Source organism: Theobroma cacao, chromosome 4 (genome assembly GCF_053813885.1).
Source record: "Theobroma cacao isolate CCN51 chromosome 4, ASM5381388v1, whole genome shotgun sequence".
Lineage (NCBI taxonomy): Eukaryota > Viridiplantae > Streptophyta > Magnoliopsida > Malvales > Malvaceae > Theobroma > Theobroma cacao.
This window is the reverse complement of record NC_142642.1, coordinates 2602884-2627961: the sequence shown is the minus strand read 5'-3', so window position 1 is coordinate 2627961 and position 25078 is coordinate 2602884. Positions and strand designations below refer to the sequence as shown.

Genomic DNA, 25078 nt, shown 5'->3' with positions numbered 1-25078 from the left:
CAAAGAGATCATACACTAATCAATGAGCTAAATCTTTGAGTGCAAATTCATTCTTTAAAGTTGTTTAGATATTAAATTTATTTAGATTAAAAAAATCAAATTATTTATTTTTTATTTTCTCTTTTTGGAAAAATTTTATTTTCCTCCATTATTTAAAAAAAATTCATAATGCAAAGATTTTTCTTGTCAACACTTGTCACTTTGAATTACCTAAAAAATATTCGATTTTTACTTTTTAAATAAAAAGAGACTTCATATATGCATCTACCATTTGAGTTGAATATTCAAACTTATCTTTTAACACATTATTTAATAAAACTATATAATATATACTTTATTAATTGTCATGGACATGAAGATCTCTCGAAAGTTAAGTAATAATTCCAATGAAAAAAATAAATATAAACTCATTTTCAACAAAGTGTCATGGACAATATTTGAAGATGATAGCAATACAAAAATAAAAAATTGTTACCTTTCAACTTCTTGATTAGATTTGACATTCAACATAGGGGACCATTAATTTAATAATTTTAAATAAATCACAACTTAAAATTTAATAATTTCTAAAAATAACTTGATTGAAATGTCAAAAAAGTTTTTCCATATAAGTTGAGAACTAATTTAGGGATAGCATCAAAGACATGTCTGGTGTTATTGGGTCATATTTTCAACCAAAACACATGTATGTTAGGTAGAGAGTGATCTTTATTTATAACCTCATGACCCATTCATCTTCTATTGACGTGGAGTTTGTGACATTTTAATCCATATAATGGTACAACACCCTTGTTACAGTAGCTTTTTTCCTTATAGAGGAAAGAGACTGCACTTTGATTCAAGTCTACTTCGACAATCAACCTTGATATTTCTTATGGAGTCCCACATCAATAAAGATTTGAATTTATTCTACTATCACATGTCACAGGATTACATTTTCAATCCAAAAAACATACATGTTAGATAGAAGAAAATTTTATTTATAAATCAAGACTCTCTCCAATTCTTATTGATATGAGATCAATGACGTCTAAATCCTGTTTGAGGATAATTTTCCTCATTTTACACCTCTTGTTTTCACGTGAGAGTAATGCAAAGGTACATGGTGACGGATGAATGTTGATCCTAAGCCTCTTTATGGCTCAATTAAATGATTAATGCTTTTAACGGATGGTGATCATTAAGCTAATGGCAGATGTTCTAAATATAGATAGCTATCAGTAGGTCTAAAATCTAAATACGGGCATACGGCTACCATAACTTCAAGACAATCAAAGTTACACAGGGACCACGGCCCAAGCCACCTGAAAAATTTAGCTCTACACTTTGGATTGGTGAGTGCTTTATTATCAACTGTATACATCCACCTATTTCCGTTTGGATCTGAACTTCACTCACGTCAATTTGATTAGAGAACGTCAATAAATCGAACTTAAGTCTTGATCTGAAAACAACCTCAAGTTAAAATAATTTGACTTTAAAATAATCTTAATTTGAAATGATTTTAATCTGAACGACTAGAAATGATTTTAATCGAAATGATCCATTCAAATTCAAATTGATTTAATTTTGAAAAAATTTAATAATTTAAATTTAAAATCATCTAAACCTAAAGTGACCCGTCTCAAATTCGATCCAACTCATTTAATTGTCACCTCTAACCATAACGGATCCTCATAAATTCATATCGTGAGATTGGAAGCTTAATAGATTTTGACCAATTTTAAGTTAGTCTTGTAATGTAGTTACTAATCATGTAACTTAACGAGTGATCTATGATCTAAAATTTTTAAAACCAATTTTTTTTGGATGGTTTACAATTCTAGACACTTACCAACTTGTCTAAACTGAAGGGTCGGACTTATAAATTGATTCTAAACAAACGATCACTATATACGAAATAAGTTAAATATTTACAAATTGTAAGGCTTGAATCCAAAAAATAATGTATTTTTTGAAAAAAATATTGATCATTGAATGAAAGAGTTATATAAATATCCAATACAAATAATAAATGAATATTTGAAAAAAAAACTACGTACAACACCAAACAAATTGTTAAAACTTTAAAAATAATCAAATCTAATAATAAATTAATTATATTGTCGATGTATGAAACTTTTTATAATATTCATAAATTTGGTACACTGTTTAATTGAAATTTATAATTTATAATTATTATAATTATAATTTACAGGTTAGAAGCAAGGACCCAAATGCGTTACTCTCCATTAGTTATTTCTACAAGGGAAGGATCCAGGTTGATAGCAACAGGAACAATTGCCCTCACTAAGGTCCTAATCTCCCTTCGATTATATTATGAAAAAATATCGAAAAAATCAAAGTTATAATTATAATAAAAAAAGTGACTTACTTTGCAAATATACGGTATAATATGTAAATTTAAATAAAAGTTACAGTTTTATAATTAATTTGATTTTGATAATATGATCCACCGTATTTTGATAGTTCATGTTTATATTTTTTTTTTTGAAATGCAGTAAGCTTCATTAAATCAGAGGGCATGGACAGCCCTTAGATACAAAAACATGGCCCTTAGACACAAAAACATGGCCCTGAAGGTAAAAAAAAGCTCAGACCTTCCCAGAAAATCTGTACTCAAGCACCACAAAAAACAAGGTGCCAAACCCATCAAGGACCCAAAAACTCAGAAACAAAAACTCTTTTCCACCATTCAGCTCTACACCTATTTGCAATGAGCCAAAAGCACTTAACCTATCATTTACAGCAACCAAAAACCCAATACCTATTTCTTGAAACCAACATTATCCTTATACATCAAGGATCCTTCTAGAACTAAACAACAGATGTCATCCCACCAAACAACCACTCACACCCTCTTCCCAGCAATTAAAAAACACAGCAATCCAGCGGGCCCTGTCTCACTAACTCACATCATCAACCCAGCATCCGCCCAGAAAGCCAACCCCAACAGAAACAAGGACTTTAACACCTAGCACTTATAGGAAAACACGCAAAGAATCTGACTGCCGATCAACACCATCTTTTGCTAGTGCATTAGCCCTCTGATTTGCCTCCCTAAAGACATGTTGAATTTTTCAGTCATTAAGCTTTTCTTTTAACCTTTCAATATGCAGCAGCCACTTTCGTAGTCTCCAAGGTGCCGTATCAGGATGTTGAACCCACTTCACAGCATTACAAGAATCACTTTCAATGATTAGCTTATATTGATCCTTCAACCTTGATGCTACAAACACCACAAGTGCTTCCCTTACTGCTAGTATCTCAGCAAGGTTGGCATCCCCATTTCCAACTGATTTGGAGAAAGTAATTTTAACATCACCTTGGTGATCTCTCAGAATACCTCCTATCCCCGCCGGTCCAGGACTTCCTCTTACTGCACCATCAACATTGAACTTCATACAATTACGAAAGGGTTTCTCCCATAAAACTCATTTTCTGCTTTGGACCATTTTCTATTGTTGACATTTCACTAGAGGTTGTCTATACGTGTCCGGCACTGAAGGAAACTCCTTTGGCCATTTCGCATTCGCTCAGGTTGCAACTTTGATTTTCACCAGCTCAACACACTGGTTTGCATTCCATTGTTTCCCTTCGAACACCATCTCATTCCTACACTTCCATATAGACCAAACAATTGAGAAAAAAGCCATATTCCAAATCCTTTTGTCAAGCTCTCCCACATAACATCCATTCCAAGCCAGTAGCTTCTCTTTAATCGTCCCTGGTGATACCCAAACATAACCCCAACTTTTACACCACTCTGACTGGACCCTCCATGACTCAACACATTCCACAAACAGATGATCACAAGTTTCCCTAGCCCTGTCACATAAAACACACTGTGGTGTCCCATTAAGTTGTAATCCCCTTTTTACTAATTCATCCTTAACCCCCACCTTTCCCTGAACTAATTGTCACACAAAAGACTCTACTCTAAATGGGGCCAGACTGACCCAAACAAATTTCCAAATCTCATCATAATCCTGGTTAATAGTTAAGACATACTTACAAAAAGACTTTGTAGAATAATTACCACTTGCCTCACATTTCCAAACAAGCTTGTCTTTGAGTTCCTTACTTAATTGGAGATCTTGGAGCACAATCATAAGCTGCTCCCGCTATTCACCTTCCCAGTCAAAAATCTGCCTTCTTAATTCCATGTTCCAAACCCATTTTTCTTCCTTCCATCGTCCAAAGTCCTTAATCTTTCCAAGCTTGTTGACTGCCAAAGCATGAATCCTTGGGAAGGCATGGGCCAAAGAAATTCCCTCGATCCATTCATCTCTCCAGAACAGTAAGTTTTTCCCGTCTCCCACTGCATACCCTATGTTAGCGTGAACGTGCAAAAAAATTTTGTTAGAAGGGGAAAGGGGGCTGATGATTTTTCTCCATAAAGTCAAAACTCTCATATTTGTACTCGTGTTTGGCAACAACTTTGTTGGATCACTTCCGATTTTTTCAACTAAAACTTCTCTCCATAGGCTATCTCTATCGTTCTCATATCTCCAAATCCACTTATTCATTAGAGCTCGATTTTTAACTTCCAAATCAACCATCCCTATTCCTCCACATTCCTTTAAATTGCAAACTTTCTCCCATTTCACATAGTGGATTTTCTGCTTCTGTTCCATATCCCCCCACAAAAAACTTCTCTAAATCATTTCCAATTCGTCCTTCACTTTCACCGAAATTTGAAAAAATGACATAAAGAATAGAGGAAGGCTTGTTAATACAGACTTGAGAAGGGTGATCCTCCCTCTAAATGAAAGAGTTTTTGCCTTCCATCTCGCTAACTTTGCCCCAACCCTCTCAAGTACTGGTTTCCAAAAATGAGCAGAATTATGATTGACCCCTAATGAGAGCCCCAAGTATGTGGCAGGAAGCTCCCCAACTTGACAGGAGATAATTCTTGCCCAATCCGATAGAACTTCCTTTTCAATACCAATCCCAAACAGCTGGCTCTTATAGAAATTAATCTTGAGACCCGACACAACTTGAAAGCATTGAAGAATTCTTTTAAACCCCTTTAAATTCTCCAAGTTTGGCTCACAAAAAATCATCGTATCATCAGCATACTGTAAATGAGAAATAGAAAAGTTGTTATTCCCAATAACAACACCTTTGCACAATCTGATACCTTCAGCTTTCCTAACCATACAACTCAATGCCTCGACCAGCATATTAAAAATGAAATGAGATAAGGGACACCCTTGCCTCAGCCCTTTCTCCATATTAAATTATCGTGTCGGGGATCCGTTAATCAATACCGAGATGAAAGTTGTAGAAATACATTCTCTGATCCATCATTTCCATCTTTCACCAAATCCCATTTTTGTCATTATGAGATTAAGAAAATTCCAGCTGATACAGTCATAGGCCTTTTTGAAATCGACTTTGAAGATCAACCCCCCTGTTTTATCTTTTTTTATCCAATCAACAACTTCATTTGCAACTAAAGCGCAATCCATCAACTGCCTCCCTTTAATAAAAGCAAATTGATACCTTCCAATAACATTGCCTATAGCCTTTCTGAGACGATTTGCAAGAGTTTTTGCCACTATTTTGTATAAGCTACTAACTAGGCTAATCGGCCTATATTCTCCTAAATTATTAGGGTTTTGAACCTTCGGAATGAGGGCTATGAAAGAAGTGTTAACTCCTCTCCCAAACTGTACATTTTCATGAAAATCCCTTAGGAAACACATCACATCTTTTTTCACCACTTGCCACTGTTTTTTGAAAAAATTTAAATTGTATCCATCAGGCCCTGGGGTTTTATTGCCATCGCATCCCTAGATTGTCTCCCATACTTCCTCTTCTTCAAAGGGTTTCTCAAGATCCTTGACTGTTTCTTCCTTAAGGCTCCCTAACCTCCAATCCATGTCTTCCAGTTGAAGCACTAGTCTTTCACGGTACCGATTCTCGAAATGCCTTCCCACTTCTTCTTTTATACTGCTCGGATCCTCCTTTAATCCCCCATCACCTTGAATTTTCTTAATATGATTACCTCTTTTTCTAGCAAAAGCAATTGTGTGAAAATACCTCGTATTTCGATCTCCATCGTTAACCCACTGAACCTTTGATTTTTGCATCCATTCTCTTTCTTCTTTACGATACAATGCCCACAGCTCAGTTTTTTTCCTTATCAGTTCCTCTTGGTTATCTTGATCAAAATCCCTTTCTTGCCACACCTCTAACAAAGCTTTAATTTCCCTTTTAAGACATTGAATTTGAAGTTGGGTGTTACCTAAGACTTCAGCCTTCCACTGTTTAATATCTACTCTCATGTTCCTAAGTTTATGCCAAATTCCTACCGTCTCTGTTCCTGTTTGCTCATACTTTTCCCAACATTCCAGCATAAGATTTTGGAAGCTCTTTTCATCCATCCAATAGTTAAAAATTTTGAAAGGTTTAAGGTCCCAATTTGCTTTATTTGATCTCAACATAACTGGGTTGTGATCCGAAAGAGACCTTGAGAGGCATTCTTAGAGAAGCCCTTGTTCCTGATCAAACCACTCAACATCAAGGAAGAAATGATCCAGTTTGCTGAAAACCCAGCCGTCCCTATTACCATTCCAAGTGTATTTACCACTTGTTAACGGCATGTTCACAAGGCCAATCCCTCAATAAAGTCTCCAAAGTTCCTCGTTGTTCTTCCAATCTCTACCCTCATTGTTCTTTTTTATTCATTCCTTACTGTGTTGAAGTTTCCCCCTAGGCACCACATAATGTCCTTTCCACTCATTTTCTCCACCAACTCACTCCACAAGCTCCTCCTTGTCAATTCTTCATTTGGGGCATACATATTGACAAACCCACATTCTTTTTCAATCCTGCTAACTTTCTATATCAACATAATGAAGCTTCTGCAAGCCACACATTCATTCAGTACAAAAAATTCATTTCTCCATATACTTATTAGACCCCCCGACCTCCCCACCGAGTCAACCGACTTTCCACTGATTTTGTCTTGTCCCTATAATCTATCGTATAACCCCCTAGACTCAGTTTGCAATTTTGTTTCTTGAAGGAAAAGCATGTTCGGTTTGTTTCTCCTGACTAAGTTTCTCACTGCCTTTTTCTTTTCGGCCTTACCAAGGCCTTTCACATTCCATGAAATAATAATCATAAAAACATCAATTGACACACACTGACCTGAACTCCTGCCTCTTATCATATCCCTTCTTGCGCCTTTTTTTGCTCCTCATCTAGTATCTGAGCAAAAATTTTTAATACCTCATCTCTATTCTTCCTAAATTCCATTCCCAACTTATAGCTCACCTCCCAAAACCTTTACACCTCTTTTTCTCCTTCTCTATCTGACTCTGTTTGCATTTCGTTCGAACATGAACCTATAATCTGTTCAATTACCAAACCAGGTTCATTTTTTAACCATTCTACGATCTCCTTCCTCACTCAACTTCTATCGCCACGAGAGATCCCACTTCCCTTCAGATTATTACTTACTTCCTGAAACCTCTTTCCTATTTGTTGAGTGTGATTACTCGAAACTGCCACACAATCTTCCTTTACATAGTTTGGCCCCTGCATATTTCTTTTTCCTTCTTTTATTTCCTCTCATTTGCAGATCAGTTCTGTATCCCTACTTCTCCTTTTACATATCTCTGATAGCGTGTCCTCAGAATCGACAAGTTTTTTACTTTCTTTCTTTATTTGCTTACTAAAATTGTCATAGCAACCCCCATACTTTCTCTCCTGGATCCCTCTTATTCGCCTCAGAACAGATGTTTGACTCTTTGTTTCACTACTGTCACTTTTTGTATTTTTCCCCCTATAGTTGCTCATTCTTCCACAATTTTTCCCTAACTTACAATCACAACTTTCTTCATCTGCCCTTAATTTATCCTTTGTTTCTGAGACCCACTGTCTCGAAGACTCTAAAAGGTCCTTCTCACTTTCTGAATCTCTCCACGTGGAACAATGATATTTTAAATTACCATTTCTCCCATGCTTCTTTACTCTCGGCCCTCTAGCTGTACTTCTGTTCCTGAGCCTAAATTCTTGAGATGGGCTTAATCCTATAAGGCCCATTTTTCTGAACTCCCACTAGCTCTTGGTCTTTTTGATTGATTCAGCCCATTATTACTTTCCTTCCCTTGACCTTGTTTAATTGCATCAATAATCACACTTGCAGACAATCTCGACCCATCAACTTCATCCAGATTGCCCATCATGGAGCCCTCCTCCGATTCACACCTACCCTTGCAATGCAAATTTAAATCTCATTTTCTTGCTACTGAGACTTCTTGACTTCCTTGCCTTACTCCCCCTATAGGCCATTCCTTATCCTGAACTTTTTTTCTTAGCTGGCTACTACTACCCTGCCTATTCATTAGGTTAAGGGCCCCACTATCACTATCTACTCCAAGCCACTGTTCATAGATTTTCTCCTCAGATTTTGAACCTTCCCCTTGAGCCTCCACCCATTGCTTATCCTCCTCCATCCAACTTTTCGATTTCGATTCTGATTTTGAACCCCCATTATTCCCAACCTCCATCGGTATCCTTGGATTACTCCTTTCAATATCCATAATCGATAATCTGACAAAATAATCCTTGCCATTGACTAACAATTAGGTATAAGTAGGAATGTCTCTTAAAGAACTGACCTCCACTTGGATCATAGCTTGGTCAAGTCTCCATTTCTCCATAGTGCTTTTGTCTGCCTTTATAAATTTTCCCTAAGAGTTCCCAATAGCTTTAAAGCTATTAATATGCCAGATATGGAGTGGAATCTCCTCAACCGTGACCCACACTCTGTACTTCCTCTCGTCCAAACCCACACAATATGGAGATATTGACAGGAACCATGGCTCAAACAGATCCATGCAGCGGTGAAGAAGCTCCTTCATTTCCATTTTTTCTCCAAAAGGAACCAAAACGAAGAGGCCACCCACAAGTCTCACCTGGGCAATAACTCCTTCTCGAAACAGGGAATGCTCCACTAAGCTACAAGATATCGCACTCCTCAACTCCCTAATCGCACTCTTACCAAGCCATTCCAATTCTTTTTTTGCTAAAATTATTTCTAAGCTTTTCCTTCTCCCTAACCCACTTCTCAGCTCTCCCAACACTAACCCCTGTTCTTCTTTGTTTTTCCTAGAAAGCAACGCTTCTTTGAAGGACTTACCATTTCCTTCTATACCGACATCTCTTCCGACATTTTTCAAAACTCCTTCCCTATCCTCTTTCAGACTATTTGGTTTTTTAGCCTCCAACACACGCAGCCGTCTGCCATTTAGCATTCTACCATGACCCAGAAAAATCGCCCTTTCCAGCTCCTTGACTTCTCTATACCTCACAAATGTATGTCTAGAATCTGGATTTTTTGGGTTCCACGGGAAGAAAATGTCCACCACTACCCCAAATTCATCAAAAATGCTCTTAATCTGACTCCATGTGACATCTCGTTGGATATTCCCCACAAAAGCTGAGAAGAGTGATTTTCTCCATTTCTCAACCCCCCAAGGATCCTTCTTACCTTTCCTTTCTATATTCCTCTTTTTATCTTCCTGAGATTCATATCTGTTAATCTCCTCCAAGTTTTTTCAGTCTGAAATCCTTAAGTCTTGCTTGAATCTCCCTTCCACGATCCTTTGTTGTTGCCAATTATCTCTACGTAAATCTCTCCATCTCTCGTTCGTTCTCTTCAGTTCTCTGTTCCACCTTAACTCTCTCTCTCTCTCTTCCTAACGTTTCTTTTCCCTAGGTCTCTCTCTCTCTCTCTCTAGTATTCTCTCTCATCTTTTTTTATGCACTAGTTCATGTTTATATAATAGAGTACTGATTTACTATTTGAAATTTTGCATGCAGAGATAAAACAATTTGATGTAGTCAAAGAATATTTTGAAAAAAAAAATAATATCAATTTTGAATGGGGGTTTTTTATGAATAATTGTTTGGAGAAAAATATAATTTGTGGCATTGATAATTAAAAAATTATACAATGCTTTCAATCCATAAAAACTTGTAGAGAACATTTATAGTGGTATTATCTTTACATAAAAACAAAACAGTTTATATTACACTTGAGTTAATATTATATAAATTAGTTCACCCACATTGAATATAATCCGTCCACTGTATCTACCAATAACTTGATCAAATTTTAATTTTTTTTGTCATATAAGTTGTGAATAAAAAGATTGGGTTTTTTATTTACTTTTTAATATACTTATCATCACCGTTCAAATACATAAAAGTATTCTGTAAATTATTTACATTATTTAAATAAACTTATAACTTCAAATTACCTAAAAAATAATTAATAAAAATGATTTGACTTTAAAAATTATGATGTCGTTGGAAATTAAATTTGTAATCTCATGTGTTTTCAAATATATTTTTTAATTTTTTTATTTAAAAAGATTTTATTTTAACTTTTTAAATAAAAAAATATTTCATATATACATTTATCATCAAACCAAATATTCAAATTTGTCATTAATTCAATCTATTTGAATTTGAAGTCGACTCAATCCAATTTAATTAAAAAAAATTAAAAATCAATCTTCGCTCAACTGAAATTCAAATTGATTTGAATTTTAAAACAAATTAAACTTGAAATGATTCAAACTCAAAATAACTTGAATCTGAACGATTTAAAAAATTAACATGAAATGAAACAAATTCGAATAATTTGTTAAAATTCAATCTAATTTGATTTTGAGAAATTCAACAACTTGAATTTAAAAATGACACGAATCACTTGATTGAATTGTCAGTATCTTTTTCCATATAAGTCGAGAACAAAGGTAGGCATAGGAAGGGATACTTTCCTCATTTTGCACTTTGTGATGTTGATATTGTACCATTTTATTCATAAAATTCATCTCACAAATATAAATTTAAGACAAAATTGATCCAAAATAAAAAATAAATTCAATCTATATGAATTTGAAGTCGACTCAATCCAATTTAATTAAAAAAAATTTAAAAATAATCTCTGTTCAACTCAAATTTAAATTGATTTGATTTCTAAAATGAATTGAACTTGAAATGATTCAAACTTAAAATGACTTGAATCTGAACGATCTAAAAAATTAACATGAAATGAAACACATCCGAATAATTTGTTAAAATTCAATCTGATTTGATTTTGAGAAATTTAACAACTTGAATTTAAAAATGACACGAATCACTTGATTGAATTGTCAATTTCTTTTTCCATAGAAGTCGAGAACAAAGGTAGGCATAGGAAGGGATACTTTCCTCATTTTGCACCTGGTGATGTTGATATTGTATCATCTTATTCATAAAATTCATCTCACAAATATAAATTTAAGACAAAATTAATCCAAAATGAAAAATAAATTCAATCTATTTGAATTTGAAGTCAACTCAATCCAATTTAATTAAAAAAAGTTAAAAATCAATCTCCACTCAACTCAAATTCAAATTGATTTGAATTCTAAAACGAATTGAACTTGAAATGATTCAAACTCAAAATGACTTGAATCTGAACGATCTAAAAAATTAACATGAAATGAAACAAATCCGAATAATTTATTAAAATTCAATCTGATTTGATTTTGAGAAATTCAACAACTTGAATTTAAAAATGACACGAATCCGAGATGGTCATATGTTGGCATGCTGCTTGTTATGATTTAAACACAAAGTAAGCAAAACTTAGTCATCTAAATACTGCTATCATATCTTAAATAATAATACTAGTATACATCTCTTTCCTAACACGTTTTAAATACATCATTTTAACATATATTATAACTCTGAATTCATTTGTATGTAACTCAAGTACAGTTTAGATGGAAAGATCGAAATATATGTTTGACGCATGTTGTAGAGGTCTTTATACATTATCACTTAATTACAAAATGTTAATAAATGCATAAACAAAAAAATTCAAAAATCTTTTGAAAATAAATTTTTTTATAATTATAAATATTTATTTTTGAGGGTGCATAATTTTTAAATTTATTTTGTTAATGTGATAATAACATTTGTTTTATTCATAGTGTATAAAATTCATACACTGACATTGCATCAAATATAAATAAATCCATATATATTTCAAATTCAAATTATTTAATTCTTTATATATATATATATATATATATATATATATATGTATGTATGTATGTTTCATATAAACTGTATGTCTTCTCCAAGTCCATATTTTTTAATATCCAAAAAGAAATTATTAACTATTAATCTTTACCTTAAAAAATTTGCATATACTTTCTTCTTGGAATATAACCTTATCTCTTTTATGAACCACAAAATTTGATAGTAATTTATGCAAGGATATTTAGATCCACAATTTGTTTATTATTATTAGCTACACATGGTATGATGAAAGTAGAAGTAGAAACACAGGGTACAACAAGCGAAAATACAAACCTAGTACTTACACGAGATAACAAAAATATCATCATCCCCCCTTTGGATTAAGTTTTTCCGTACCCATTGATAGGAAATTTGAGATAAAAAGGTGAGGTCTTCCTTAAAATGGTATTTGTTGTTTTACCATTTTAACTTTTCAACTTAATGTCATTATCGGGGAAAGTAGTTGTGAAGTATTAAATTGTTACGAAGATAATATTACGTTATTTAATATACATGAAAAACAATGATTAAAGGGTAAAAGATTTAAGATTCTTTTAAATTTTAATTGAAATTTTATGTGAGTTTATTAATTTTAAAAATAAATAATAAAATCTAAAAGAACAAATACAGTTAATAAAAAACATAAAAGGACTCAAGTATTTTTTTTTCTTGTTTTCAAACAATGTGATCAACCGATGCGTTCTCATTTGCCAATCAACCACTCCATGGTAGATGCTCTCTAGAGGAGGGGAACACCCTTGGGAGCACCGACCTGGTGTTCTTTGGCCTTGGGAGGACCCCTTCCCTTAACAGCACTGGTCGGTGCTCTTCTCTTGACTTGAAATTTTTTTTAAAGAAAATAAAAAATATAATTTATAAAATAATAATTTTTAAAATTAATAAAAAATAAAAATATTTTTTAATATTATCGTATCATCAAATTAACTGAAACATTAAAAGTTAATTAACAGTTGAATCTATATATATAGTGGATATTTGTTTGAGATAAAATATCTATTTAAAAAATTAATGAATTCACATAAAATTTTGATTAAAATTTAAAAAAATTAAATATTTTACTCATGATTAAAATTTCGAAAAAGTAATTAAATGGTGTGATACTTGTTGTTAAGTATGGAGACTTTTAAAATTGAAGATATTGTTGAATATGCTGAAAAAGAGGTGTGGAAACCATGTGTTGGTATAACCAACTCATAAAAGCATAGAAAAAGGACTTAGACGTGTGTATTCCATGGGAATCCCACGTACTTCATACGATAAACCTTTATTTTAATGAAGAATATCCCACGTAGTAGGTTTATTTTTTTGGAGTTCTAAGGATTCCAAGACTCCAGGAGGTCTCCCTTTGATTCCACGAAGGAAATCTCGTGGAAAATTGCAAGAAATCTCACGAAAGCTTTCCCCAACATTGAACCCCCCGACCACGTGACTTTCTTCCTCCATTTCCCACTATTACTACTACTTTCTTAATAAATGTTGTAACAATGACATGGGACCAATCTTCCAACAACCTTATGTGGGATTGGGAAGCTTCATTCTCTTCAAGCTATCGGAAGTCTAATTCCAATTCCAATCAAACCACTTTTTCAAGGTGTGAAATTAAGTAATTTAATCATAACCGACTTAATCACCACTCAATCTTTCAAGTAAAATTACAAATTAAAATAAACAATCATCGATTTTTGAATTCTAAATTCCCTGCACATTACCGTACTCCACTGAATAATAATTTATTTTAGACCAACTATCAATTTTCAAAAAGTAACCATTACTAAATCTTTACCTCAACTTTGCTGCATCCATGTGTGTTTCAGTGCAGGTCTATTTTAAATATTGTATATAAAATTTTTAATATATTATTCATACTTCCACCATTAAAAATAGATACTTCTTCGGTCTTTCTTTTGTATTTTCACAAAAATTAAAATATTTTTTATTTTGATGTGTTTTATATTAATTTTGAATTTTTTATGTGATGTGAAATTGTAAAAATAATCACGAAAAATAAATGAAAGATGGTTAAAGAAAAAAAAAATATCAAAATACAGACCAAAGTATCTGACACAATGAGTGTTTGTAGAGACACGTGGATGGTTGTTAAAGCATTTTTTCTGGGAAACTATCAAACTAAACAAAGCAACCAACAGTCTGGAGGAGTGTAGGGAAAGCAGGCAAAACTCAAAGGAACAGGATTTTTGCTATTTGCTTTGGTTCCCACCGTTTTCACAACTCGGCTGCTCCGCCAACAAACTGGGTAAGTGGTAACAACCATTTATTTCTCATATAAAAAGCAGCAACCAAAGGGTAGGCCACTTTCATAAAAATCTCCGAGGAGAGATTCATTTCTTCAGTAGCAATATAGGTGAATGACTGATGGACTTCTTATTTTTTTTCTATTTTTATTTCTTTTTTGTTTCAAAGCTTTGGTTTTCCTTTCTGGGTTCTGTTTTAATTGGTTGTTTTTTTTTATGTTTTCAGGGGTTTTTGGTTGATTGACAGTTGGCTTTTGAGAATGGAGAATCAAGCAAAGAAAGTGTTGCTCACTTCAAATGGAGATGAGATTTCAATGAACATTGCTTTGCATTTAGCCAAACGTGGTTGCAGGTTGAAGCCTCCTACTTTCTTTGAGATTTTAAGCATCGCATGTGTTTGGTTGCCCAGAAAACAAGAATCTCGGAAATTCTTGGCCATCCCTATCTCTCCCTTTTTCTCAGCAATGAGTTTTCTTATTATGATCAGCTTTTTATTTTTTAAGGTGTCAAAGAGTAGAGTAATAGCAAGGAAATAAGAGATGAAAATAGAGGATTTTTCAAAGTTTTAGCTTTTTGGCATTTTTATGCTTTATTCTTTTGAACCTACTGTTCTTTCATAACTCAAACAAAAATCAATATCCTCTATTCTTTTTTGGTCATTTCATTTGGTTATGCTCCCTTCTTGTTGATCAATTAGGCAAAAGTCTAACTAAAGAATGATCTTCGGGCATGTGATTAGGTTGGTTTTGATGGGGAATGAATGCTGTCTGAGGAGTGTCAAAGACAACATAATGGATTCAACAAATAGTGCGGTCCCAGTCGAGGTGGTTGGATTGGATATGGAAGATGAAAGAGAGGGAGCTTTTGACGAGGCAGTAGATAAAGCGTGGAAAGTGTTGGGAAGTTTGGATGCTCTTGTGCATTGTTATGCTTTTGAAGGTATATCTATGTAGATCTGCTTTGAATATTTTTTTGAACCCTACTGATATTTTTCCAATTGAAAGTTGAACTGGTCAATGTCCTTTTCTTTTTTTGGTGCCACAGTATCAAATTCTGGTTTTCTTTTTTGGATTTGGTTTTGCATCGAGAAAGTGGGGCAATTCGTAACTTCTGTCTCTTATCTATCCAAGACCTTTGATTTTAACCGGATTTTATAGACATAGTAATGGTAGGATGTTATGCCTATATGCTCTTATTGCTTCTGAGTTTTTTTACCACAGGAAAAAGCAATTTGCAGTATCTTCTGAAAACCCACCTATATGAAAATTTTGGTAATTTGAGGCTCTTGCGATATAAACGTCATTTTGAAACATTTGAGAACTTTGTTAATTCATCAACCTACTTCTCTAGCTACCTTAATTTGTCCAATTTGTAAATATGATAAGTGGGCTAGAACTTCAAGGTGCATTGATAATAATTCGTCACATGTCTAATAATTATTTATTTAGAGAAGGTTTTGCTTAGTGAATACTAAAGATGATGTAGACCATAAAGTTTATAAATTACCTTGGTCTACTATGGAGAAGAAACAGGGAACCTTCTACAGAGCTTAAAGTGGGACATATGAAAACGTGTTCTCTTTTTGTATCAATAAAGAAGAGGAGGCTTCTTATATCTGAAAGTTTTGTCATCATGTTTGTTTTCTTAATTTACTCAAGGTTTGTGTTCAAAAGGTTACATTATATTTGAGTTATAACAGTTTATAAATTGAAGAGTAAGATATGTCTGCTTGAATAACTTTGTAAAGGTTGTGAAATTTAGGTTGGAGTGACAGACTCCTTTTGTTTCACTGATCGTATAAAGTTTGGATGGTGGTCATTATGCAAGAAAATTTTAAGCTGGAATTATTTAGGAGCTGATGATTTATCTTTTACCGACATTAGTGCTACTTGCTTTTGTAGCCTATGTCAAGAAAAACACCAATATTCCCCATAAACATGCTTGCTTTTTGAAAAAAAAAAATTCTTGTTTTCCTTTCAACTTGTCTCACTTACATCACTGTGTTCAGGTCTATGCGATACAGTTGGAGAAAAACTAACCATGCTGACTATGTGAAACAGGAAAGATGCAAGACCATCTGCAATTAGCTGAAGAAGAGTTCAGAAAAATAGTAAAAATAAATTTTATGGCTGCATGGTTTCTGCTAAAAGCTGTTGGCAGGAGAATGCGGGACTATAAAATAGGTGGTTCCATTGTATTCTTGACTACAATACTCGGTGCTGAAAGGGGACTTTATCAAGGAGCTGCTGCATATGGTTCATGTTTGGCAGGAGTGCAGCAGTTAGCTAGAGTAAGTAAACTCATTAACTTTCCTTGTAGTCTTTAATGCAGTTACGCTCAGCTGCCACAATTTGCTATGCTAGTTAACTATTCTAAAGATAAAAACTGATATTGAACCTTGCCTTAAACATTCAAGATTCAGCTCTGTTTCTTGGTGGCTTTTGCTTTTGTGAACATCCTTCTTCTAAAGCAATGTAATCTTCTGGCTAAGAACATTGCCTTTTAAATTAAATAGCACCATCCATTTATACTCCATACTTCAGATCCATAATTATTTAACCTATGTGGAATATGGCATGACTGTTGCTTCTTTTTGAATAACCTTCCATTTCCAACTTCTGGTTCATAGATTTTGCTGAGTAGTAGTATTTTTGTGGACATCCCTCATTGCTGTTATCAGGTATCAGCTTTGGAGATTGGAAAGTACAAGATCAGGGTTAATGCAATTGCTCGTGGTTTACACTTACAAGATGAATTTCCTATGTCAGTAGGAAAGGACAGGGCAGAGAAGTTGGTCAAAGAAGCAATGCCACTGCACAGATGGCTGGATGTTAAAAATGATCTGGCTTCAACTGTCATCTATTTAATCAGTGATGGTTCCCGCTATATGACTGGAACAACTATTTTTGTTGATGGGGCACAGTCTCTGGTCAGGCCTCGTATGCGATCATATATGTAGTTCCTTTTTCTACCATGCAGTCATCCTTTCTAGTATGCAGTCATTCTTTGTTTCTGTCAATCCTAATAAATTAGGTTTTGCTCTGTATGATTCATTTCAGAGATCATAAACCTATTCAATTCATCCACTTTTCTGAGTCACACCGGATTTGAAAGATTGTTCAAGCAAAAAAAAAAAAAAAAAACCAAAAGGATGGGGGGGAGAGGGAGAGGTTTGTAAGATTGGAAACAATTGTGATAGGTAACGATAACTGAATATGATAAAAATCATAATAACATGGAGCTGTGGAACTGGACATACCTCAAATCAGATAGATGTCATGTTCTTCATTCCCTGCAATTTACAGCGTGAAGGGGAATCCAGGATGGGCTGTTATGTTGGTTGACAGCTGCTAACAATGGTGTAAAACATGATCGATTCATCAATTGATTGGTTTTTATTGTGCATGGTGGGTGGGAACTGGGAAGGGGTGATGAATCCCTCTTTAGATGTGACTATAAACTATGAGAATTCGCTTTGGATACATTGAGATTTGTTCCTTTGGAAAATGTTTTTGGTGCATATCATATGATAGTTGCCCAACATAAGATTGTTTATAGTTGCCTAACATAAGATTGTTTCAAGTACCCCCATTCCACTTTTTGAAGTTTTCATATTAGATTTGTCTGATTAATTCAGTCTCCTTCATGATGGCATTGCCCCTGTATTTGACTTACTAAGTGATCAGGCAAATGTTTCTTGATGAAGAAAGCAACCCAAAATTAGGCAAAAGATTCTTGATTGGTTGATTTTCTTTCTGGCAGTTAATGTTGCCAATAAAGTCATGATATGGGGTCGACGGCAGCCGGTAGATAACCATTTACACACCATCGAATCACTGATTTACTTCCTTTTCATGACAAAAGTTTCTTGACGAATATTCTTTCTTCAGTTTACACGGTGCATTGCTATTCAACAATGGCAGCTGCTTCTTGGAATTCAACACCAATAACAAAAGGACAATCGTTCTAAAGAACAATTTCCATAACTTATGATAAGTGCAAGTTGAATAGCTTTTAGGGTACATACCACGGCCAGTCACTGTTGCCATATCTTCCATAGCCAGTCTTCATTGACTATAGAACACAAGCATTACATTCTCTCAAGAAAGTTGCTCTTTTTTTTTTTTAGAAGGTGTTAGAATTTTATTGCATCAAGGATGAAAACACGAAAAAGACAATGGAAGTAAAATGATCCTAGATGACAATATGATACAATCAACTTCTCTATTTCATTTCATAAATGACACATGTTGATAAAGAATCGGTCTTTGAATTCTCGATTTGACAAGACCATTAGCTAACACATTTATAGAGTGGGGATTGTGCTGAATTTGACATTTGTCCAACTGTAACTTTAGCGCTTCAATACCAAGGATGTATCTCTTTAGTTTTCATGGTGTTGAATTAGGATTTAAAACTCAGTTCATCGCATTAAGAGAATCACTTTCGATCAGTAGAAAATGATTTCGTTATGGTTATCAAATTTTCGTATATGAAGAAGGCACTTAAGAATTAATTAAGTATTGTTATACTTATAAGAGACCACTTATCTCGCTACAAAACAATAAAGTTTAAAAAGTTACATTACACTCCTGACTTGAAGCTTAAAATTGTATCTAAATCTTCATTCCTCTGGTCATATTAAGCCTTGGTAGTGGGTAATTAGTTTCTGTAAAATCATATAAACACGTTGAAGCATGTTTGAGTAAGTTATATAATTCAAGTCAATTCAAGAATGACGAGGTATGAACCTAGTAATTAATCTACTACATAAGGTTGGTCTTGATCTTGCTGTTTTCGACATGTTTTCATTGTCCACTCAACAACCCATATTCTATATGGATCTTAACCAAGGTCCAAGGTCTTACAAGGTTGGACCAGGTATTTACCATGATGCTTGGCCAATGGGTTTACTATCCAAATTCATGAAAAAGGCAGAATTGGACCAAATTCATGAAATCTCATGGTGTATTTTCAAAATCAATAATTATGTTATATAACAAAAAGTTATTTTAACTCAAAGAATATGTCACATAAAGTGATATAATGTAATTATTAGATTATAGGTAAGTTTTTTATGTGAATGGTTATATCTTTTGATAAAATGACATTTAAAGATTATGAGACAAATTTAAAAAAAAAAACACCATAATTCAAAAGTTTAAATATAAAAAGTTCTAATTTGAAATTATAGTTTAAAGATTATGTTTTATGAAATGAATGATTGCCTTTTCATAAGGTGATTATTGAAATAATATTTTTATTCAAAAGTTGTGTCTTGTAAAATGTAAAAATATCTTTTAGACAAAATAATACTTTAATGAAAGGGTTGTGTTTTTGAAAAAGAAACACTTGCAAGCTTATATAAAGGGTTTGTTGCCAACCATGTTGACACACCAGAACAAATAAGACAAATGTAGAAAAATCAAGAGAGATAAAATTGTTATGTTTTGAAAATAAACATAAATACTTGAGTTCCCATCATTTATCAAAGAAATTCAAATTCCTTATAATCTACTTGCTGCAGAAAGTAAGCTTTAAGGTCGAGCAACCTTATAAACCCTCGGGTGTATCTAGTGATCTACTCTCGTAAAGTGCAAGACAAAGTTTGACGTTGACTTCATTGTATCCCTAAGGCTATTAACATCATTCCTTTTTACATACCGAGTGATGGAGATGAAATAAGTTTTAAAGATAACGTCAATTGAAAAACCCACTTTAAAGTCAGTTTTGCCAATTTCTTAAATTTCATTTAAATCCTATTTGCACCAACATATTCAACCATAATTTTATCTCTTGTGCATCAGGAATATAGAAAAAGAGGAGATAAGATAGTGATTTTGCATTATATTTATTTCAAATAGCATGGCTATATCCCTAGCTCTCAATCATAAATTATGGAATAGCCTTGAAAGTTTTAGGAATTGCAGCTGAATCTGACTCATTTCCAAATTTCAGAGGTGATCAGGCAAAGTACAGCTTTGACCTTGGATGCCACATATCAGAAAAGGTTTTCAGTCTTCAGAATGATTACAAATTGTAGTTTCAATGTTAACAAGCACTGAAGTCAATCAGGATTATAAATTTTCATGGCAATAATTATGCTTTCAGAATTTCCAGCAGTGGTTAGGCAAACAAGCTAGTGCTCCATTTAACCATGTCAAGATCAGTCATCTACTCATCAACTACAGTGAGAGCAGTAGGTGAAAAATCTTCCAAATGGCATGATTATGCTATGATTATAAAATAAATTTATGCTTTATAGAAAGCATTTCCTAACTATGCTCCAAACTTAGGTCCACCAAAAACCAATTATGCAAGAGTTTGGTTCCAAGTATTGAAAAAAGAGGCTTTGTGTATATCATAGCCTTCTTGGATTTCAACCATGTCAAACAAGTGTGTTCCATAAACCTATGAAAGAAATTCTATACTCCCAATCTATCTTAATTTGGTCAGTAAAGTAGAAATCAAGGAGCAATCTCAAAATTTTCAATGTAATATGGAAGTTAATCCTCTCAAGATTGGAAATATCTTGAACGTAGTCATTGTCTTTTTGAACATTCTTGTTCATGGGAATTAAGATCATTTAACCAGCAGATATTATGGCTATAATTTCGTCTGATTTGTTTTATGATTTTCATTTTTTTTCTTCTTTTAATTCTTTGGCACTGCGTACCCCATTAATTAGTAGTAGCCATTCAACAATGGAAGCTGCTCATTGGAATTCAAGCAGCAGCACAAGTCAGCAAGAGAATGATAGTTTAAAAAAGTTATAACACAGGTACCAAGGAGGCCTGCCACCTTCCTAGCAGGTTCCTTAACCAAACTCTGGCGGCTTTGATGTGGCACCTACTCATCCATGGCTGCCGCCATAGAATTGTCTCCACTGTTTCGATAATCTTCTTCCTCAGACAGGTGATGATCATATCTGCGTAGAGTGGTCAGATTCACGGTATCATATCATTAAAAGCATGCAAGAGAACTGGTTAGCAGTAACCAAACTAATCAAAGTGACAATATTCAGTACTTGAGCTCAAAACTTAATTCAGTGCATCTGAAATTGGTTAATTGGTTTTGATCGTGAGGAACAAGGCCGCGAAGAAAGCTAACTAAATATTAATATCATATTTTAAGATTTTAAAATTTCAAATTGCAAATGTTTAATCCCAGACTAGAAGAAAATATGATTGACAATATTGAACTCATGATCAGTGGTCTCCTCCATTTATTCTAGTCTGTAAGAATACACAAATTCAATCCTGCAAGTACGTACGGGTTATTACCTTCTAGAGACAGCTAGTCCAAGATTGTGTATGATATATATAGAAAGCAAGAAATCAACACCTTTTGAGACAAAAACAAAGAACTCTAAAGGCTAGACCAAGTCTTATTGCTGTATAGTCTGTAAGTTTACTAGAAGGAGAGGGGTATTAGTTTGCATTATCCTAGTGTTAATAAACTCTCCTTTTCTTTCTTTCTTTCTTTGGTGTCTTTTAAGTTACAAAAGTAATAGAAAATTCAAACCCACTTTAACCTAAAAACCACCTGATTAGGTAAATGGTGACTCAATCGTTTTAACTAGAAGGTTTTCACTCAACCCTTCATTAAAATTTAAGCGAGTATTTCCTCTAAAAAAGAAAAAAAAAACTCTTCATTAAAATTCAAAAAATTTTTAGCAATTTCCGCAAACCTTCAAGATAAACATTGGTTTCTTCAATATTAAGATTTCATCGTATTTATCTATTTGAATCTTCTTTGTCTGAATAAAATTATCGATTGTTTTCTTTTTAAAAATATATATGATCTTATATTCGCTTTTGAATTTTGATGATCCATTATATGCAAATATTCTAATGCAATGAAGACAAGTCAAACTCGAATTTATCATTGATGGATTTATCATTGACGTGTACCGATTATGATCGAATATTTTCCCTATCTTTTATACTCTTAGAGTCTTATAAAAAGGAAAAAACTCTTGAATTCTCCATAAAATTAGTTTCATCAGAACCTTTTTTCTATCTTCTGAAAATTTGTAAATAAAACAAACAAGAGTAACATTCAAACTTAAAAAGTATCTAAAAATTTACCAAAAGTTTTTTCTTTTCTTCAAGTTATTAAAATAATATTATTCACAACGGTTAATATCCTAAATCGAAATGCTCAAATATCTTGAAATCTTAATTAGGCTTGCTTAATTACCGTTTCAAATCAACAACTCCCTATGCATGAAGAGAATTAACTGCTGTCAAAATGGTTGGGTGGAGAGGTTTGGGGTAAGTTAGAACTAAAGAGTACATGGCCCAAATTAAATATATGATATTCAAAATCATGTAACCTCGGATATGTGTAAGATTCCATTTTGACATAAGGCTCCTCCACAAGAAGAACTCAGCTAATTTGAAATAATTTTTCTTTTGAAAGAGAACCATATGGTCTTAGGGTTTTGAAGAAAAAGCAATATTTTCTCTGGTTTTTTTCCCTTGTCGTGAGGTAAGATTGGTGACAAATTTGGCAAAGAAGTGATACGTGAGAAGGACATATTGGAAAGAGAAAGACTTAAGCCGACAATTGGTCTCTTGCCAACTAACACAAAATTGTGGGCATGTGAGTATTTGACGTTTCAAACTTGGGTTGAACAATCCAATTACACACCAAAGGTTCCATTTTTCAATATTTTCGACATTCCAGAATATTAAAATTAGATTTGCTTCTTTTTTTTTCCCCCTGATTCATGAAGAGTATAGGAATTGAACTCTATTCAAACAAAAGACTTGTCAAGCATTCTAAATTTCAAAAATAAAAGAGATCGTTTTAAGAAAATCAATATCTCTCTGAATAATTTTATCTAAAACGGATGTAACATAATGTCTTCGACCACTACAAAATCAGAATTCTCCAAATTGTTTTTTAAAAAAGATTTTAAAAATATTTTGTTGGTCAAAGGTATTTTACGGCAAAAATCACAAAATTAAGTCGTGAAATACCCAAAAAAACTCAATAATTTTTTTATATATGGCTGGCTAGCTAGGCTGCGCACTTCAGACCTAACCACAAATAGATCTGCTAGATAATTAACCTTCCAATTTTTAATTTAACTCCATTTTTATTTTCCAACTTCAAACCCACATGCTTTCTTGACTTTTTCTAATTTGCATAAACCTAAGTTTGTATATATCTCCACACGTGTCCACTGACCTTTTACTTTTCTCTCTCCGATCCTATGCATTTGATTTGATGGAAATTTGGCTTAGTACACCCCATCGCTATATTTACTAGAAGGTTAAGCCAATTCTAAAATATGTTAAAATTATTTACATAAAAGGAAAATAAAAGTCATACTAAAACATACATCACCTTATTTTAAGTAATAAATTTAAAAATAGATGTTTACGTCTTTGCTCACATCAACGATAATTAATAAAAAATTAAAAAACCGTGAATCGAAATATAATCTTATTATTAAGTGAAATAAAAAAAAGTTTCAATGCATAAAGTAAAAGAGAAAGATTAAGGTACAAATTAAGGAAAGAAGTGAAGCTTTTTTAGGGGTAATGGTGTTTTTCATGGATCCTTGACCATCATCGGGTGAAAATTCAAGTGACGGAAAGGGAATAAGATGTGGATAAAACAGTGGGTGTCATGTCTTGTCTTAGGTTGAGAAAACATTTGGAAAAGTGGCATTGCCTTGGTTTACAAAAATCTTTAGCAATTCTTAGTATATAGTCGGGATTGCATCAAAAGGAAAAATAAGAAAGAAAGAAAGAAAGAATGAAAGAATCTATGGGTTTGGTGGAGAATCATATCCAGCCACGTCAATGGGAGATCCGACTCATAAGTGGATTTCCCATTAATTAATGTCCATGATCATGCAATTTATCACCATGAAAATTACCACCTAATTATATCCATTATTATTTCTAATTTTGCATTTCAAAAATTTAATAAACCATTTTGTTAGAAAGTTAGCTTAATAATAATACGAAAATATTTAAGAGGAGTATGAATTGGATTTTTAAGAATTCTTTTCTCAAAATCAAATTTCTAATGAAGGCAAGTTAAAAACAATTTTCACAAAACCTGTTTTTCTATCAAAGTGTGTCAAAAGTAATTTGAAGAGTAAATTAAAGAATAAACAAGTTAAGAACAAATTTTCAAAACTCCTTAAAGTAAAGTAAAATGCACAAAAATAAATAGCGAAGAGTAAAGAGAAAATACTCTAGAAATTTGTAGAGGTTAGGGCCTTCCTTGGTGCCTACATCCTCTCTCTTAGCAAGATAAAGAGTTTAATCCCCTATTGAATAAATTTAATACAATACCTTTTAAAGGTTCAAGCATAACTATTGTCTTTTCAAAGATCAAGCATAACCATTGTTTTTTCAATGTTCAAGCACAACTTTTAAATACTACCTTTTGAAGGCTAAGGTATAACCGCCATGCCTTTCAAAAATCAAGCACAACCTCTAAATACTACCTTTTGGAGGCTAGGGTATAACTTTTTTCTTTTACACTAAGTAGCAAGGATACCTCTAGAAGATGGGTTTTGTTAAGCAAGTACAATGTAGATAAAGTGTGATGAGTACAAAGATGTATATAAAGAATAGGAGTGGAAGCACAAAGAATTTGAATCTCAAAAATAGTTTAAAAGTTAAGTGGAAGAATGTGTTTTGCTAGCTCTAGCTTGGTTTCTCTTTCTTTTTCTTCTTTCT

General features: G+C 33.2%; 2 protein-coding genes and 1 long non-coding RNA gene across 4 annotated transcripts; 1 reads left to right on the top strand and 2 right to left on the bottom strand.

The window, feature by feature from the left end:
• Positions 1 to 3536: 3536 nt before the first annotated feature.
• Positions 3537 to 6392, bottom strand: LOC108661541 (uncharacterized). The gene is made up of 6 exons (XM_018118961.1): positions 5817 to 6392; positions 5448 to 5675; positions 4740 to 5081; positions 4424 to 4628; positions 4133 to 4330; positions 3537 to 3913 (listed from the first exon to the last, which is right to left on the bottom strand). The coding sequence occupies exons 1-6, from the start codon at positions 6390 to 6392 to the stop codon at positions 3537 to 3539; spliced, it is 1926 nt and encodes a 641-aa protein (XP_017974450.1).
• A 7828-nt stretch (positions 6393 to 14220) lies between these two features.
• Positions 14221 to 17363, top strand: LOC18601048 (NAD(P)-binding Rossmann-fold superfamily protein). 2 transcript variants are annotated; one of them, XM_007031854.3, is made up of 5 exons: positions 14221 to 14371; positions 14596 to 14721; positions 15109 to 15308; positions 16430 to 16659; positions 17050 to 17363. In XM_007031854.3, exons 2-5 carry the CDS (start codon positions 14630 to 14632, stop codon positions 17326 to 17328), a joined length of 801 nt encoding a protein of 266 aa, XP_007031916.2. In that variant the 5' UTR covers positions 14221 to 14371; positions 14596 to 14629; the 3' UTR covers positions 17329 to 17363. The 2 variants fall into 2 exon arrangements, with proteins under 2 accessions (XP_007031916.2, XP_007031917.2); XM_007031855.3 differs by having other exon boundaries at positions 14250 to 14479.
• LOC148763062 (uncharacterized) lies at positions 16295 to 17901 on the bottom strand. The gene is made up of 2 exons (XR_016026046.1): positions 17629 to 17901; positions 16295 to 17439 (listed from the first exon to the last, which is right to left on the bottom strand). It is a non-coding gene; the product is annotated as an uncharacterized LOC148763062 (long non-coding RNA).
• Positions 17902 to 25078: the final 7177 nt, after the last annotated feature.

Coding starts and splice junctions, on each gene's coding strand:
- LOC18601048 (XM_007031854.3), top strand. CDS start 14,630: ATGGAGAATCAAGCAAAGAAAGTGTTGCTCACTTCAAATGGAGATGAG. Junction 14,722..15,108: donor TTAGCCAAACGTGGTTGCAG/GTTGAAGCCTCC, acceptor GCATGTGATTAG/GTTGGTTTTGATGGGGAATG. Junction 16,660..17,049: donor GAGTGCAGCAGTTAGCTAGA/GTAAGTAAACTC, acceptor TGCTGTTATCAG/GTATCAGCTTTGGAGATTGG.
- LOC108661541 (XM_018118961.1), bottom strand. CDS start 6,392: ATGGATGAAAAGAGCTTCCAAAATCTTATGCTGGAATGTTGGGAAAAG. Junction 5,082..5,447: donor GCGCTTTAGTTGCAAATGAA/GTTGTTGATTGG, acceptor TCTCATTTACAG/TATGCTGATGATACGATGAT. Junction 4,331..4,423: donor AAAGTTGTTGCCAAACACGA/GTACAAATATGA, acceptor ACGCTAACATAG/GGTATGCAGTGGGAGACGGG.